This window comes from Solanum tuberosum, unplaced genomic scaffold, assembly GCF_000226075.1.
Source record: "Solanum tuberosum cultivar DM 1-3 516 R44 unplaced genomic scaffold, SolTub_3.0 scf00106, whole genome shotgun sequence".
Classification (NCBI taxonomy): Eukaryota; Viridiplantae; Streptophyta; class Magnoliopsida; order Solanales; family Solanaceae; genus Solanum; species Solanum tuberosum.
Window position 1 is genome coordinate 185,866 of NW_006239032.1, and position 19,772 is coordinate 205,637.

General features: G+C 35.7%; 1 protein-coding gene and 1 pseudogene across 1 annotated transcript; both read right to left on the minus strand.

The window, feature by feature from the left end:
- Positions 1-587: 587 nt before the first annotated feature.
- Positions 588-4,283, minus strand: LOC102581534 (wall-associated receptor kinase-like 9; annotated as a pseudogene).
- LOC102581869 (wall-associated receptor kinase 2-like) lies at positions 3,974-5,762 on the minus strand. The gene has a single exon (XM_015309587.1). The coding sequence runs from the start codon at positions 5,476-5,478 to the stop codon at positions 4,456-4,458; it is 1,023 nt and encodes a 340-aa protein (XP_015165073.1). The 5' UTR covers positions 5,479-5,762; the 3' UTR covers positions 3,974-4,455.
- Between the last annotated feature and the right edge of the window lie 14,010 nt (positions 5,763-19,772).

The window sequence follows — 19,772 nt, forward strand, 5'->3', positions numbered from 1 at the left end:
AGTTTCTTCTCTCTTCTTCTTAGTGCCAAAGTTGTGTTGCTAATATTGATTTGTGATGTTACTTTCTCTGGAGAAGGAGTAGATCTGGAGAACTGTTTGAATTTGCGTCTTCTTTGAGAAAATTCTGCACTGTGAAATCAGTTGCTGTTCTAATTGTTGTTTACTTGAACTTTTTGCCTCTTCACTCAATGCATTGTGAAATAAGTGAATCTGTGATTAATATTGTGAAAGATTTTATTCAGATTTGAATGTCGATCGACTACGGCTTTGATTGCCGTGAACGATGTGTTTTCGCAGTAACAAATTCATTTGATTAAATTTCCAATTGCTAAATTCATCTGAATATGCGGCAAACTCTAGATTGTTCTGGTACATCCAGTTACAAACCTACATCTCAAGGTAAACAATCAATTCAATCCTTTCTTTGTTGTACAATTGCCAAACGAGATTCAATTGTTTCTCCTCTTGTCAGTGCTGTTTATTTTATCCTACACTAAATCAATTGTTGAACACTGATTCCTCTTTTCAACGTGTTTATAATGTGATATTCTTCCTTCTTATGGAGTGTGTTTGATGAATGCAGGCGCTTATTGGAAGTTTGCATTGAGGCCAATAAGGAAGTTGCTCAAGTCAATATTGGTACGTTTACTTGCATTTCACAAATAGATATGCATAATGAGTTTACAACAACGAGCACCTAGAAATTTTTTAATCCTTTATGGGTGTGTTTGGTAGAGATAAACTCATCCTACGTTATCCCGCAATTTTATCCTAACTAAAAATGGGATAAACTCATTCTGAAATTAATCCTGGATTCCTCGTACCAAACGAGCCCCAACTGTTAAAGCTTGTGACTTTGAGTGGCTGTTTAATTGGATTTATAGACAACCGAAAATGGATGCTAAAGGTGAAACCTAAGCCATTTTGTGAATGCATTTTCAGCCATTGTAATTGGCTAACCAATTGCCGTCAAAGCCTGTAACTTTAGCAGCAATGCAAACTAGATATAATCAAGAAGGAAATCCTGGTAAAACAAGAAGAAAATTTTGTCAAAAACCTACAATGAATATGGAGTGACTGGGGTAAATCATGCTAATATAATCCTGACATCTGAAGAACCTGATTCGAAATTTTAGGTACTGATTCCCAAATCCTTAAGATGTTATGAGTTGCGTTTTAAGTCATCATTGTTGGGTTCGGTCTTTGGTATTATGAGAGTGGAAACCGAAAAATGAAATAAGCAATGATCTCTGTTTACATTGCAGTTTTTATCAATAATGGGAAAGTTTGGCTTGAAATAGAATTTATGCACAGTTTATATGCAATATGCAACAAAAAAAAACTTATCATCATAAGATCCTCTATATATAATCTGTGAAGATCTCCAATACTGCAACTTTCATTAGAACATTCAATATGGAAGAAACATAGATATGGGACAGTAAGAGGCAGTCTAATGCCATTATTAGTCGAGCAAATTTTGGATCAACTTGGACTGTATGTAGGATGCATTATACGAGAACTATCTGAATTGGGGGTATTTTCATAGGAGTTAATGGGAACTGTGTAAAGATCTGATATTTCATCCTGATCATATTCTTCCTGTTCATGTTGACTAGACGAAGAGATTCCAGTTACCTTCCTCAAACCTTCAAGTTCAATAGACACATCCTTCATTGTAGGCCTATCTTCTCCATGCGGCTGAAGGCAGTTCTTCACCAGCTCAGCCATCTTTTGGAGTTGCTCAAGACTCCCTTCCCGCAAAACACGATGATCAATAATATGAAACAAGCTATTCGAGTTCATGGACAACACAAAAAAATCGGCCAAATTCTTGTTCTCTTCACTTCTAGCTCTAATAATAGGTTTCAACCCTGTCAAAAGTTCTGCCAGAACTACACCAAAGCTGTAAACATCACTTTTGTCAGTCAGTTGACTTGTGCGAAAATATTCAGGATCCAAATACCCTGATGTTCCTTGAACCAATGTAGCCACATGTGTTTGATCCAGAGGAATTAACCTTGATGCTCCAAAATCTGCCACTTTAGCTGTGTAAACATTATCCAACAATATGTTGGCAGACTTGACGTCTCTATGAATGATAGGCATGGACGCAAATGAATGAAGATAAGCAAGTGTAGTGGCTATCTCTGCTGCAATTCTCAAACGGTTTTGCCAAGTTAACCAACCCACTCCACGTTGGTTGTGAATGTGCTCGTACAGATTTCCTTCAGAGACATACTCATAAACCAATAAAGGAACTTCATCTTCCAAACAACACCCAAAGAGCTTCACCACGTTTCGATGGTTGATTTGAGTGAGAATAAGCACCTCATTGATAAACTGCTCAATTTGACTCTCATCCACAGTTCTAGATTTCTTAATGGCAACTATGCGAGTATCACGTAGCACACCTCTATATACAATCCCATTTCCACCATGACCAAGAATTCTGTCATTGGCATAATTGTTTGTAGCTTTCTTGAGCTCCTCTGTATGTAGGATGCATTATACGAGAACTATCTGAATTGGGGGTATTTTCATAGGAGTTAATGGGAACTGTGTAAAGATCTGATATTTCATCCTGATCATATTCTTCCTGTTCATGTTGACTAGACGAAGAGATTCCAGTTACCTTCCTCAAACCTTCAAGTTCAATAGACACATCCTTCATTGTAGGCCTATCTTCTCCATGCGGCTGAAGGCAGTTCTTCACCAGCTCAGCCATCTTTTGGAGTTGCTCAAGACTCCCTTCCCGCAAAACACGATGATCAATAATATGAAACAAGCTATTCGAGTTCATGGACAACACAAAAAAATCGGCCAAATTCTTGTTCTCTTCACTTCTAGCTCTAATAATAGGTTTCAACCCTGTCAAAAGTTCTGCCAGAACTACACCAAAGCTGTAAACATCACTTTTGTCAGTCAGTTGACTTGTGCGAAAATATTCAGGATCCAAATACCCTGATGTTCCTTGAACCAATGTAGCCACATGTGTTTGATCCAGAGGAATTAACCTTGATGCTCCAAAATCTGCCACTTTAGCTGTGTAAACATTATCCAACAATATGTTGGCAGACTTGACGTCTCTATGAATGATAGGCATGGACGCAAATGAATGAAGATAAGCAAGTGTAGTGGCTATCTCTGCTGCAATTCTCAAACGGTTTTGCCAAGTTAACCAACCCACTCCACGTTGGTTGTGAATGTGCTCGTACAGATTTCCTTCAGAGACATACTCATAAACCAATAAAGGAACTTCATCTTCCAAACAACACCCAAAGAGCTTCACCACGTTTCGATGGTTGATTTGAGTGAGAATAAGCACCTCATTGATAAACTGCTCAATTTGACTCTCATCCACAGTTCTAGATTTCTTAATGGCAACTATGCGAGTATCACGTAGCACACCTCTATATACAATCCCATTTCCACCATGACCAAGAATTCTGTCATTGGCATAATTGTTTGTAGCTTTCTTGAGCTCCTCAGCTGTAAAAATTCTTGTTGCTTCCACAGCGCCCTCTTTTGTGGCTATTCTTTCCTTCAATAGTAAACCACCGTTTTGTTGGAAAAACTTCTCCCTGGCTTGAATCAACTTTCTTTTCTTGATGCAAAAGTAGAGCAATGTTATCACAACCACTAGGGAGATTGACCCAACTCCAGTACCTGTGTAAGTAGTAGAGTTGAACTTTTATTGCCTATTTCAACTGAGCTAAAACAAAAGTTCAGGATTGTACACTTTCATTTTACTGTTGAATTTACATGCTAACATATTGGTGTTCCTAGAGGCTGTTTCAAACATATGAAAAGCAAGTTCTGTATTATTCAAACATAGTCTGGAATCTGGATTTCTGTAAAAAATAAAATTGAGTTGTTCTTGGTCATAGATCATAATAATCATATGTACGAAATATTGGAGTTTTCCCACATTCATAATAAAAAAATACATAAGAATATGTGAAAACAAAAGTACTGTTTTGTCACTTATGTGGTGCGGATATGATTTACTGTTATATAAGAGAAAAATGTATTATTCAAATTTTGGATAAATAAAGTAATTATCAGTGAGCAAAAAATAGTTTGAAATAGACTTCCAAGCTTCCCAGACATTGTCTCTTTCCAAAACTTTGTGCCTGGTCAAACAACATGAGATAAAATGGAAGGGAGGGAGTATTGCGGTTATGAAAATTTTCCAAGATATTTACCTAGAGAGAACTTGGTCCATAGCGACTGATGATCAGTGTAGGGAGGAATACAACTACGACCATCCTTTTTGCCATCATCGGTATATCCATCGGGGCAAGAACAATAGAAACTCCCTGGGGTGTTTGTGCAGTTCTTTTCACACGTATTGGCGCTTGGATCAGAACATTCATCAACATCTGGAAAAACCAAATAAGTAGAACGCTGGTATAACTTATATCAAAGCATTTCAATTGATCAAATGGAGAATTAAGCAGACTTCATTGGTGTAAAAGGTTTGCCTTGATCTTTTCCATGTATGAAATATGAATTGCCCTGAAAAACTGTGTTAATCGTCCTACCTTGGCAGCCTGCAGTGAGATATGGATTGCCCTGAAAACCTGGTTTACAGCTGCAGCGGTAGCCACCAAAACCAGCATCTGAATCAACACACTCGCTATTTTCCTTGCAAGCATAATCCTTGCCATCTTGCGCTTGTGTGCATGTGAAATCCCCGATGGCCCAGTCGAGCACAATGGGCACACTAGCCATAATACTCTTATAAAAGGTAGTAACATTACTTACATCCTCTAGGCCCCTGAAATGGAATCGATCTACCTCGCCTAGAAATGCAGACCCACATTGATTAAAATCCCAAACATCCGTGTGGTTTCGTGTGCTAGAAATAGTTGGTGTAAAGTTTTTAAAGCCCCTGGGTAAATGCACCTGATAGCAGCCATTACCCATGCATTTTCCTTCAATCACGTCGTTCGAGCTGGTACAGCTGGTGGAGCAGTTATACCCAAAGTTTGGGCCCGTGATGAGGGCATTGTCATCACAACCGACCAAGATAAACATGTTCCTTGCAGAGAAACTATAGGGATAAATTGAGCCCCCCAAATACATCCAATTGAGATTTTCACTGTACATAGATCCATTTTCGTTGTAACATCTCCAAGCGATGGCATTTTTGACGCGCAATTCAGCATCAGAGATGTCGTACACCTCAATGCTTCCTATTAAAGGTTTCTGAGTACCATCAGTCGAAACGTTGCAGATGACCTCGAACCCTGAGTTAATGGCGCAATCTGAGCCAATACCAAATGGGTATGGAACTGTTACGTTCCCGCACCTCTTACGGCATCCTGGTTTTGTTGTATTGGCAGCTTTGATGCTGGTGCTACTAGTCGTGTTTTGGGCTGGGGCTAATGTCAGTAGTAGTAGTAGCAGCAGCACACAACCGTAAAAGCAAGTAATTTGGTAAGGAAGCAAATTCATGTGTTTTAGGTCCATGGTTTTTGAGAATTTCCAAAATGATGCAAACTCTAGTTTGAGAGTACAACTGACTCATAAGATTTTTCATATTAATAAAATGCAACGATTTGGGGTCAATCATGCCCAACAGGCAATGAATAATGCCTTAAACAATGATTCAGAAGAGTCAAGAGGGACAGTAGTATTAGCCGGTGTTGATTGCTGTCAAAATATTCTCAAAGGTAAGAACAAGTATCATGTATTCTTGCTTATTTTTAAAACTGTTTTGGTTAAATTTAGGGATGCATCGGTCCAGTTTTATGTCCTCGCTAAACCGATGATCAAACCAACAAGATATTTATTATTTATTATTGATTTTTTATCTTTAATGGTTTGATTTATGGTTTATATATATATATATATATATATATATAATAGAAATAGTAGCAAGTGCAACACAAATAGTATTTGGATAAAATAAAAAAGTATTTTTCAGCACTTAATTTAAAGTTAGAAAGACAAAAATTACAAGTCCATCCAAACAGGTTCTAAATCACTTTTATCTCTTCCCAAAAATCATTCAACTATTTTATTTATTTACAAAAAAAAAAATTAAAAAAATTAATAATAAACTAACTTGTACATCTGGGCAAAACTTTATAAGAAGCAATTCTGTCACTATTATTCTCTAGCGTGTACATAAACTCATTGACGTAGATAATCTAACCATTTGCACTTGTAAGGTCATCGGAAGAGACTGGTTCAACATAGGTCATGCACGCTTCAATATGGATCGTGTACACCGTCTGTGCTTGAAAAACTATTAAGTAGACGTTTGGTCAAAGCAATTTTGAGATTCAAATTACATATTCAAATGAAATTTTAACTTTAAATCAAAGTCAAACGGTGTCTAAGAAAAGAATTGACGGACCAATCCTATACAAGGAAAGCAAAAGAATGAGGGTCAACTCATTAGGCATTTAAGCTTATAAAAAATTGAACAAATGCTTTTCGAAACACTGTTTGCTTGGAAACCAGTTTTAGGATAAAGTTTAGAAAAAATTATTCTGAATAAAAATATAAAGGTGGTATAGTAGTTTATGTACATCTGGATCACTTGTCTTTTCGGTGGGATCTATGTCACGTATGCACTGGGGTATTACGTAGGTCTGTGGTAAAACATAGTATAATTTTTTGTCCCAAACTTAGATTGACAAGAGGTTAATTTTGTTGGAATCTGAACTCCAAGACCTTTATAGATTGCAAATATGTTCATTTCAAGTCAAATAACATAGAGATTATTAGAAATACTTCCCGTAATTAAACTTTAATTTCAACTAGAATTTTTGTTTCTAGGCTGCCATGGCCTCTAACTTTAGTCTTAACACTTCTAGTAGACTTAATATAAGTGTTCCTTGGTTCAATCACCCATTTGCAACTACTCTCCCAGCATCTCAACAACGGGTGACGTAAAGTTATAAGATTAACCTTGTAAATTTTTGAGGACCTAATTTAAATACTCCGAATATTTGGTGTGTTACATCATAATTAGACTATTGGTAGGAAACTATTCGAATTCTATTTTCTAGACAAAATGGATGAATCTATATTAACTAGAGTTAATTGAAATCTCATAAAGGTATGATGGTTCAGCTTCATTCTCTTCATCTCGACGTTGACTAGACCAAGAGTTCCTAGTAAACTTCTCAGACCTTTAAGTTCACCAACCACTTCCTTCATTGTAGGCCACGCGAGCAGAATTTGTTCGTCACTAGCTCACCCATCTTTTGAATCAAAACACAACGATCAAGAATTTGAAATAAAAAACTCTTATTTATGGACAAAAAAAAAAGAGAGACCAAATTCATGTCCTCTTCGTGATAGAATTAGTAGATGTGAACTTTTACAATTAATTTGAAGTTTACATTGATTGTGATAGAGTACTTGCATTCAAAATAAATTTGTTGTATATAATTAGTTAATTAGTATACATAAAGTTTATTGTGGAGCTATGTATATACATTTAGTCCATGTATACTATTGTAATTGATTAAAGTATACTTCGACAATGATGAATTACCTTCATTCAAAAGGATTAAGATATGTATAACCAGGTTATGTATATTTAAACTCGACTGTATAGCTCTAATTTATACTATATACATTTGATAGATGTATACGTTTATAATTAATTTGAAGTATACATCATTGTGATAGAGTACTTTCATTTAAAAGGAATTTGTGGTATATAATTACTTTATGTATACATAAAGTCTACTGCATAGCTAATTTATATACATATATAGTATATGTATATACTATTATAGTTGATTAAAGTATACATCGACAATGATAGATTCGTGTTCATTCAAAATATTTTTGATATGTATAATTAGGTTATGTAAACATAAAGTCAACTGCATAGCTAATTTATATATACATATAGTAGATGTATACTTTTATAATTAATTTGAATTATACATCGATTGTGCTAGAGTATTTTCATTTAGAAGGAATTTGCGATATATACTTAATTTATGTATGCATAAAGTCTACTGTATAACTAATTTATAGAGGACATTTATGTTTTTTTTTTGAGAAACTACATAATTAAACATACTCCAGTACTATATATATATATCATCTGTACTTTCAAAACATTACATAATCTTACTACTAATTAAGAGTTTCCTACCATATATTAAGAAAGATACACCAAGATACATGCAGTTTTTGCTACCAGGTATACTAAAGTAGGAAGAGAGGCGAGTGAGATGGGGAGGGAGGCGAGCTAGAGTTGTTATGTATCCCAGATACATGTGAATCACACTAGATACATGTACCTGTCGGTGTGATTTGTATGTATTTGGTATCCGAATACTTAGGAGAGTGGCGAACGAGATTTGTTATGTATCCTAGATACATACGAATTCACTTGGATATCGTGTATCTATAACAAATTACACCTAATTTTGACCCATGTATCCCGAGTTACATGTATCTGAATGCAACGAAATATGATAAATTTTGTAATATTACAAACTAGAATGTATCTAAGTAACTAGCTCCTAAACTAGTGGGATGTTTGTAAGTTTCATATTTCACCCAAGCCCAAGAGAAAGGATTTCATGTTTTGAGCATACTGTAATTTACAATTACATGCCTCCAACACTAGAAGGAAGAAAACGAATAAAGAGAACCACTGAAAAGAAAAGAAAAAATTAAAATTGAGAAAAAAGGAACTTACATAATTAATACATCCATTATGAAGTTAAGAAACATAGGGATGGGGAGAATAACTTTATGTTACTAATTATAACGTACAACCTTATATTATTAGTAATTGAATTAATTAAAACTGTGGAAAGATCTAATAATTTTTCCTCATTCTCTTCAAGTCCATGTTGATTAGACCTAACGTTCCTAGCCTATATATAAAAGTTACGTACATTGACAAAATACAGACATTCATGGGGTAGTTTGATATGACGGATTAAGGTAGATAAATATATTTTGAAAGTATAGATAATGAAACATAATAATCTTCGGACTAATTAATATCTATAATCAAATACGAGACAAAATAATCTCACATTTCTTATCTTAAAATTGTTATTCTTATCCTACCAATCAAACAAAGCCAAGACTTATAATGTCTAAGGGGCACGGTTCATATATTGCCTTGTTGACTTGTGATTTGAAAACAAGATTTTAGGTGTTTTTCAAATTTCAAATTTTCATAATAAAACACTAATTTTTAAATAAAATAAACACAAATATTGAAAAATTCTCATAATCAAATGAATACAACAATCTCGGGTGGCAATTGAATTGCCGCTAATAATTATGAAGGGGACCCAATTTTTATCATCTTTCCCTCCAATTTTTTGTTTCCTTCAATGTTCCCATTTGAAATTTTATAGGGAATAGAAACTATAATTCCCAATTTCCCATCTCTCTCAATCCATGGAGGAAGTACCATTGCTGTAACGACCCTAAAAACGAACTAGTGAAACTAGAGCCTCATATGTGAGTTTGGAGTTGAGAACTTGATGAAATTATGAGAAATGACAGTGACGTCCGGAAACTAATCATATGAACTAGTGAGTTGTAAATGTCAACTTTAAATGGTCATATCTTTTAGCTCAAGATGAATTAGGTGGGCCTTTACCTATCAAATTAAAGGTCTCTGAGTCCTCTTTCCAACGCCACCGAGTTTGCCCAATTCCGACCTTGGAGTAAAAGTTATGCCCAAAATATGAAGCACTGTCAGGCTGCAACAAAGGGCGAACTAAGACGGGAAGGGGCACAATTTTTAAGTCAAGACTTTATGGGTCCTTAGTCCTTTTCCAAAATTGACCCTATGCTATTCTTTTCCTTTCCTAGCAACTATAAGACCTTTTTATGACCCAATTCCTTTCATTTAAGTCACTCCTCTTAGAATTAAAAAGAAACCCACCTCCTTTCAAATATATTCTCTACAATCCTCCATTGAAGAAGGTCAAGAACTAGGAGCTAGGGTTTGACGATTTTTAAGGTGGTTCTTTCTCAAATTACTTGGGGATTCTTAGTTAAGGTATGAGGATTCTTTATCTTTGATTCCTTTTTCAATCAAAGAGCTAATTCAAAGTATTTTCAAAGTTCTTCAAAAATCCTAAAGTCTGAATTTTGATTCTAGCATGGGTTCTTGCATAAAAAAGGTTTTAAATGATGATTTATATTGTTATTAATGATTATTAATGGTTTTTAGAAAGAAATCTCCATGAACCCATGTTTTCTCAAATTCTCTAAATTTCACCATAAAGTGGGTGTATTGATTTTGAGTAGATGATAATAGAATTGTGTTTAGTATGGTACGGGTTGTTCATATATGGTATTATATATTTTGAATTGTGAAGAATTGATGTTGAATTGAAGGATATGAGATTTGAGCCTTGAATGGGCAAATAGTAAATCGGTCCTTATGTTGATTATTGGATTATGTTTAGCTTGTATTGTATAGCTAAATTCTACTATTATCTATGTTATTCTATTGTGGTATTATGGAGAATTAAGGATGGTGATTGGGGCTTGGAAAGGATGGGGATTGTGGCTTGGAAAGGATGGTAAGTTGACCTACTTTATGAATAATGTTGGTTATGGCTTTGGAGAATGGTAAGATGGCTTAATCTCTTAGTATTGATATAATTGTTATTGATTGGTTTGATCCACCTTTGGTGGAGGTGGTTATTTGTTGTATTATTGTGAATTGAGGCCATGAAGGGCATTATATGAATGTTATTATATTGTTGTATTATTATACACATATGAGGCTATATGTATATGTAAATGTATGATCTGAATAAGTTTTATGTGAAGCTATATGTAAAGGTATGATGTGAATACGTTTTATGTGAAGCTATATGTGAAGGTATGATGTGAATGAGTCTTATGTGATCTTGTGATGATCCTATGTAAAGTGGATAGCATTGTGAGTTAAAGTATGATCACTCATGATATATGTATGAAACGACGTTGGATTATGAAGTATCCTTAAATGAAAATGTTGTGACTTGGTTGGTAGACTAAAGTGTCCCTCCTTGTTACTTAAAGTCTTGAATGCATGAATGTGTGAAATGGGCAAAACTAAGAAATGGTGCCCTTTCTATAAATGCTAAAAGAGGAATTCTAGGCCAAGACTTGAATCGGCAAAACTAAGAAATGGTGCCCTTTCTATAAATGCTAAAAGAGGAATTCTAGGCCAAGACTTGAATCGGCAAAACTAAGAAATGGTGCCCTTTCTATAAATGCTAAAAGAGGAATTCTAGGCCAAGACTTGAATCGGCAAAACTAAGAAATGGTGCCCTTTCTATAAATGCTAAAAGAGGAATTCTAGGCCAAGACTTGAATCGGCAAAACTAAGAAATGGTGCCCTTTCATAAGTCTAGCTTTCCTAAGTAAATGTAAAACCATGAAATCGGTAGACCTAATGGTGGTAGCCCTTCTCATGTGTGAAATGATGAACCTTGGATCGGTAGGCCTAAGGCACCCTTCTAGGGGGATTTAATGAGCTATCCTTATGAACCTTGATTGGCCATGACTAAGAAATGGGGCCTTTCTTGGGAAGAGGTACTATGAGTTGGTTGAACTAGAAAAGGAACCTTCTCTAAGTACATATGTGATTGAATACTCTATGGGAAACAAGGCTAGCACCGAGTGGATGTGGTTAGGAAGGTGGCCTAGTTGAGTATGAGATTAGGCACAATGAACTTCCTTGGACATCCCCTAAACCATGTGCCTACATGGGTTGCTTACTAGTTCTACCTTTGGCAAGTAGAACAACCTCCACGGAGTAGGATAGACTCCGGATTCCATACCTAGCTAGTATGGTCTATGTCGGTTATGCCTATTCCCATCATGTGGGATGTGCACTCTAGTTATTGGATAGGTTCTACAACGTGTAGGTAGTAGTATGGGATGCTATCTACACATGGCACGAGTAGGCTTTGAAGATACTAAAGTGAGTTCCCTAAGTCTAACGACTATTATGTGAAAGTCCCCTTATGTGCTTGAATGTCTCCAAAAATGGTTTCTTAAAGAATGTTGGTCTATTGATGTTATGTTGTAAAGGAAATGTCCTTATCTAAGGTAATCTTGAGGAACACTTAAGTGTGCTTGAAGAGGTTGTATGGGCGGTCACTTCTTGTCTCACTCAAGTGTGTCTTAAGGTTATATTAGGTAGAGGTCCTATGGTAATGAAATGGCATGTGTTCCTTTAAAGTTAAGCATGGGTTGTATATGAATATATGTTGAGTATGTATACGGTTGGCTATGGTTTTATATGTGAACATTGACTTAGTATGTTATATTGTAATGGTAAATTTCCTTATCTATGGTAACCCTTAGGAAGTCGTGACAATTGCTATTCTCTTTGCACGAGCTCATCATTGTGTAAAGATTATTTGCAGGCGATAGTATTGAAGGTTTTAGTTTCTTCTCTCTTCTTTTTTTAGTGCCAAAAATCTGTTGATTTGTGATGTTACTTTCTCTTCCTAATTGCTGACCCAGGGGAAGGGTTAGATCTGGGTAACTGTTTGATTTTGCGTCTCCTATGAGAAAATTCTGCACTGTGAAATCAATTGCGGTTGTATAGTTGTTTACTTGAACATTTTGCCTCTTCACCCAATGCTTTGATTGCTGTGGATATGTGATTGTCAAACTAATATTAAACTGGATGAGGTGAACTTTAATCATTAAGTATTTTAGTGAATCGTATGTTTTTGTAGAGCATGAAAACTGTTGAGCTAAAGTGTAAGGGGCAAAAGTTAGTTACAAGTTTGTTAATAAGTAGTTACAGAAGTTAGTTATGATTAACTGTGGTTAGGTAACTTAACTAGTCTGGTTAGTTAGTTGATTCACACCTTTATATAGTGATGTATAGGTATCATTGTAAACTACTACTGCAGTCATGATGAACTGAATGAAACTTCACTTTTCTCTCTTCTTCTTAGCTTATTGTTTTCTCATTCATTCACCATTGTTGGTGCTTAACATGGTATCAGAACTTAAGGTGTTACTCAGTTGATCGTGTTAGCTTTCAGTGCAGTAGAAGACTCGAGGTACTGTATTGTCCTAGAAGCTAGTGAAGATCGCAATTGTAGCTGCAGTTTATCATGCCGACTGATTCTTCAACCAGTGGTGCAGTTCAAGGAGGAACTACAATGGTGGATTCTCATCATCCTCTCTTCCTGCAATCGTGTGATACTCCAGGTAGTTCTCTGGTCTCTATTCAACTGTCTGGATATGAGAATTATTCATTATGGAGTAGATATATGAAGATAGGTCTTCTAGGTAAGGGGAAGATATGATTTATTGATGGAAAATGTAGTAAGGATAAATTCAATGTATCTCTACATGATCTATGGGAAAAATGCAATGCTATAGTGCTATCATGGATAATGATCTAGGATTTGGAGGTTCTGGGTGCCACATCGTTCAAGTTAGATAAACAGGTCGGTTGTTTTAGTTTTGGGTTACAATTCGGGTTATTATCCTTTTTGATTTTTATAAACAAATCGATCAAACGTTAGTAATATTTTTCTTTTAGATATTCTGTGATTAGAGATAACTAAATAATTCAATTTTTTTATTTTAGGAATCAAAGGCCTTATTCACTTAGACTTTGAGGAAAAAAGAATTTTTTTCACATTAAAATTTGAGCTTGTATAAACCATCTTATAGTGCTAATTGCATATATTCATATTCCATTGACTTTATGTGTTGTTGCAGATATATAGTAGAGAGAATAAAATTGTAGTTTCAACCTAGTCATCTTACTTAGCAAGAATGTTGGTAATAATATTCATCATTTTAAAACTTATATTTTTTTAAAACTACTATTTAAATACATTCTTAATAATATTTATCAATAATTAGTGAAAGTTAAAAAAAATAAAATAACTACGGTGAAAAGGAGTCAATTTGAATTAATAAAGTATAGTAAATAAATAAGAATGAATGGAAGAAAAAAAACTAAAGCTTCACTGCATGAGCAAAAAAAATAATGCTAGCAGCGAGATTCGAACTTGCATTGCGAGTATGGCATATCATGCCCTTGGCCACTTGTACCATTCATCACTTTGTTCAGTGGGTGACAAAGTTAATATATATTAAAATCTGATACATAAATACATATATATACAAAGATTTTTCTAAAATCACTGGGTGCCGTGGTACCCCCACCCGTACCCTTAGATCCGCCCCTGACTGAGTGGAATAGTCTATGCTAACAGTGCTCAACAAGTATGGACTGATTTAAGAGAGAGATTTGACAAAGTTGATGGCTCTAGAATCTTCTATCTGCATAAAGAGATTGCCACACTGCAACAAGGACTTATGTCTGTTTCTAGCTATTTTTCCAGACTCAAGGAGTTGTGGATGGAATATGACTCATTGATGCCCTATCCTGGTTGTGCTTGTGAGAGTTCTAAGACCTATGTAGAGCACCTTGAGTACCAGAGACGGATGCAATTTCTCTTAGGACTAAATGAATCTTATAATCAGTCTAGAAGTCAGATTATGATGCTTGATCCAACACCAGGTGTAAACAAAGATTATTCTCTTGTAATGGCTGAAGAAAGTCAGAGAATCCTTGATAAATCTAATACAACAGGAAGTGATCACTCTGTTTCTGCTAATGCTGGTGGGATGAACGAGGCTATGGCCTTTTTTAGTAGTGGTAAAGGACACATGCCAAAATCAGGATCTACTTCACAGTCAGCGTCTAATCCTCCTATTGGAGCTGGTTTTAGATCTAATCAGAAACGATTTAACAACAATAGCACTTTTTACTGTGATTACTGTAACTGGAAGGGTCACATTAGAGTTACTTATTACAAATTGCATGGATATCCTACTGATTGGAAACGTAAAAGGAGAAACAATGCTAGTCCTATTTCAGCTAATCTTGCAGGATTCAACAATGCTCCTGGACTGCTTATGCATCATCAGAATGCCTCCACATGGAATAGTCAAGGAGCAACTAATGATTCTAGTTCCTCTTAGATTCCAACTACTGGATCTTCTGGTGTCTCCTCTCATCAACAGTAGTAATTTCATCCTCATTTCTCTCCACAGCAGTACATGCAACTCTTGCAACTGATAGAGCCAGATAATGCAAAGAGTAATTGTGATACTACTACTACTGTTCATGTATCGGGTATGATGATTTGTCCTTCTCTCATTCCTGATGTTGACAAATGGATCATTGATACAGGAGCATCCAAACACATAGTACACAGTTTGAGTATGTTAACACAATATAGTTCCTTAAATAGAGATCTTTGTGACAAAGTACATCTTGCACATGTCAGTCACATTGGGTCTTATCGAGTTTTAGGAGGAGCTGAGATCTCAAATGTGCTACACATTCTTGAATTTCACTATAATCTTCTATCAATATCCAAGTTAACAAGGGAACTAAATTTTTGTGCTATCTTTTATCCTGATCATTGTGTTTTTCAGGACCTCTCAAGTGGGAATGTGAGGGGGACTGGCACACTGGAGAATGATCTGTACGTGGTTCATGTTGATACTCAGTTGAAGACTCAGGGAACTCAATTGAAGTCTCAGCAGGATCAAGCTACTACTGCTAATGTGGTTTCTTCTACTAGACCTAACAACTTGGCTTTATGGCATCAAAGGCTGGGTCATGTACATGTTAGTGTACTGAGAACACTTAGTTGTTGCAAACATATGTCTTCTTCCTTTACTGATATATGTACTATGTGTCCCTTGGCTAAGCAAGCCAGATTACCTTTTCCCTTAAGTACTACCACTACATCAACTTGTTTTCATACATTTCATGCTGATGTGTGGGGTCCCTATAGAGTTCCTACTCATGCCAACAAAAGATATTTCTTTACCTTAGTTGATGATTACTCTAGATATACTTGGCTGTTACTGTTGAACTCTAAATCTGAGATTATAGTAGCTTTACAGAACTTCTTTACAATGATTAACAATGTTTTTTCCAGCACCATCAAAGTGTTGAGATCTGATAATGGTTGTGAGTTTTTTAACTCCCAAGTTTCTGATTTACTTAAGACATTGGGTGTATTGCATCAGAGTTCTTGCACTTCTACCCCACAACAAAATGGGGTTGTAGAGAGAAAACATCGACATGTTCTTTAGATGGCCAGATCTTTGAGATTTCAGTCTCACCTTCCTCTCAGATTTTGGGGAGAATGTGTTCTCACAAGTGTGTACTTAATAAACATGATACCCTCCACAGTTCTTAAGGGTAAAACTCCTTATGAGCTGGTGTATCAAACTCTCCCTTCTCTTGATCATATTAGAGTGTTTGGTTGTCTTGCATTTGCTTCTAAGGTAAAGAAGACTGACAAATTTGCCTCAAGAGCTGTTCCAACTGTGTTTCTTGGTTATTCTAGTCTTCAAAAGGGCTACAAACTTTATAGTTTACATACCAAAACTTTCTTTGTCAGCAAAGATGTTGTGTTTAAAGAATCCATCTTTCCTTTTCAGCATATGAGTCCTTCCAGTTCTCCTCTTTTTCCTGTGCTCCAATTACATGAGACACTTCTACTTCCACAGACTTACATTGTGCAGAGATCCCTTTGTGTGATCAGGCTCTCACTGAGACTTCTGACTTCTCTTTGAATCCTGAGTCCAGTTCTCCTGTGCCACTTCCTCCACTTCCCATTCCTACACCTGAGTCTGTTGGTCTTAGAAAATCCTCTAGACCATGGATGACTGATTTTATCACTCCTAAGTCTAGGTCTGCTTGTTTATACCCTGTCTCCAATCATGTGTCCTATGATCTTCTCTCTACTTCCTATGATGCTGCATTTACTGCTTACTCCTCTGTCTATGGGCCTACATCATTTACTGAGGCTTCTTCCCATCCTCAATGGGTTGATGGCATGAAGGCTGAAATTAGTGCTTTGGAGGCCAACAACACATGGAGCATTGTTGACCTTCCTCCTGGCAAACATCCTATTGGTTGTAAATGGGTGTTTAAGGTCAAATATTTGGCCTCAGGAGCTGTTGAGAGGTACAAGGCTAGATTAGTAGCCAAGGGGTTCAGTTAGAAGGAGGGGATAAACTATACTGAAACTTTTTCCCCTGTTGCTAAAATGGTCACAATTAGATCAGTTTTGGCTGTTGCTGCTGCTAAACATTAGCCTATTTTTCAAATGGATGTTCATAATGCTTTCTTATAGGAGATCTCTTACAGGGTGATCTCCTTGAGGATGTATACATGGTGGTTCCATCTGGTTTTACTAAGTTTGAGGAGTCTACTAAAGTCTGTAAGCTTCACAAATCACAGTATGGTCTCAAGCTGCCCATAGACAGTGAAATCTGAAGTTAACTGAAGCATTACTTCAGCTTGGGTTTGTTCAGAATCACTATGACTACTCTATATTCACTAGGCAGACTGGTACTGACCTGGTTGTGGTCCTAGTGTATGTGGATGATCTTCTTGTTACTGGGAGTTGTGATTCCTTGATTGTTCAAACCAGGAATGATCTTCAGCTCAAGTTCAACATGAAGGATCTTGGGGAGTTAACATTCTTTCTTGGCATTGAATTTGCTAGGTCCAAGGAGGGGTATGTTATGAACCAGCGCAAATATGCCTTGGAACTTATTTCTGAGATGGGATTAAGTTGTGCAAAACCAGTTCACACTCCACTAGATCCTAATGTAAGGCTGATTTCCATTGAATATGATTCACATGTGCAAGGTGATTCAGGAATCATATAGGCAGACAAGTCTTTGAAGGATATTGGGAGATATCAAAGGTTAGTAGGGAGATTATTATATCTCACTATGACCAGGATAGACATATCATTTATTGTTCAAGTTTTGAGTCAGTATATGGATGCTTTAAAAGAGTCTCACATGGAAGCAGCTCTCAGGGTAGTCAGATATATTAAAACAGCTCCAGGGTTAGGCCTGTTTATGCCTTCACAAAGCTCAGAATTACTAACTACCTACTGTGACTCAGATTGGGGTACTTGTGTGCAATCAAGGAAATCTATCACAGGCTATCTTGTAAAATTTGGTGATGCTATTATCTCTTGGAAATCGAAGAAACAAGAGACTGTTGCTAGGAGTTCTGCTGAAGCTGCGTTCAGGAGCATGGCATCAGCAGTAGCTGAAATCACATGGCTCATTTGGCTATACAAGGAGTTAGGAGTCAACATTAAACAACTAGTAGATCTATTTTGTGAATTCAAATTGCATCTAATCCCATTTTTCATGAAAGAACCAAGCATTTTGATATTGATTGCTACTTTGTTAGAGAAAAGATATTACAACATATGATCAAGACTCAACATGTATCAACAAGGGATCAACTAGCAGACTTACTTACTAAAGGGCTTTGGAAAGCTCCACATCTACACTTAGGGGTCGTTTGGTAGAGTGTATAAGAACAATGCAAAATATGGTGCATTAGTAATGCTTGCATTCGTAATGCCTGCATTAGTTATGCATGCATTATTTCTTATACATTGTTTGGTTTGATGTATTAGAAATAACAAATCTTGCATAATTTCTATTAAAAAATATATGTTTACAAAACTACTCTTCATACTTTATTTATTTGTAAACTTCCTTTGCAACAAAGTTCTTTGCTAAAACATAAAAAAAAAAATCTTTGCTAAAACACCATTAACTCTTCTTCTTCTTCTTTTCATAAATAATATTAAATAGTTGTACTATTGCGTCAAAATATTTTTGTGAAAAGTTTGCAAAGAATTATTTTTTTATCAAATTTATCCTCACAATAGTAAAAATTGTGATTAAATTATATTGAAATTAGATTTATTTTTTTTAAAAAAAAATACTTAAGAGGCCATAAAGCCTATTAAAACACCAACAAATTAAAAGACACTAAAAAGCAAATAAAAATAAAAACAAAAACTTATTACAACAAAGAAAATGAAAAGGCTTTAAGGGTAGTTTTGTAATTATTTAATCTAATGCAAGTGTTAAAATGCTATGTATTACTAATACCTAGAATTCCTTGGTATTAGTAATACACAACTTAATACACAATAGAGTGTATAACTAATGTTTGCATTAGTTATACATGACATGAAAAAGTGTACCAAACAAGGTACTATTAATACACACACCTAATACATGCATTATATTTCCTAATACACTCTACCAAACAACCCCTTAATGTCCAAGCTGGGATTGAAAGACATCTTTCAACCATCAGCTTGAGGAGGGGTGTTGAGCTAAAGTGTAAAGGGCAAAAGTTAGTTACAAGTTTGTTAATAAGTAGTTACAGAAGTTAGTTATGATTAACTGTGGTTAGGTAACTTAACTAATCTAGTTAGTTAGTTGATTCACACCTTTATATAGTGATGTATAGGTATCATTGTAAACTACTACTACTGCAGTCATGATGAACTGAATGAAACTTCACTTTTCTCTCTTCTTCTTAGCTTACTGTTTTCTCATTCATTCACCATTGTTGGTGCTTAACAAAAACAAATTGTTTTGATTAAAATTACAATTGCGAATTTCTTCTGAATCTGCGTCAAAAACCAATATCTCAAGGTTAACAATCAATTCAATCACTCTTGTTATGAAAAGTACGTTGAATTCCTCTGATCTGTGTGCGAAACGAGGTATGAGGCATGGAGTTTTCAATTGCGACTCTTGTTTGTGCTGTTTAGTTTATCTCACATCCTATCAATTGCCCTTGCAGCGGCAGTGTTGAACACTAATTCCTCCTTTCCATGTGTTTATGTTGAGTGACAATGTGATCTTTTCCTGCTTTTGATGCGCCCAGGAGCTTATTCGAAGTTTATATCGAG

Bases quoted from the DNA above. Each gene is read 5' to 3' on its own strand.
- LOC102581869 (XM_015309587.1), bottom strand. From the start codon at position 5,478: ATGGACCTAAAACACATGAATTTGCTTCCTTACCAAATTACTTGCTTT.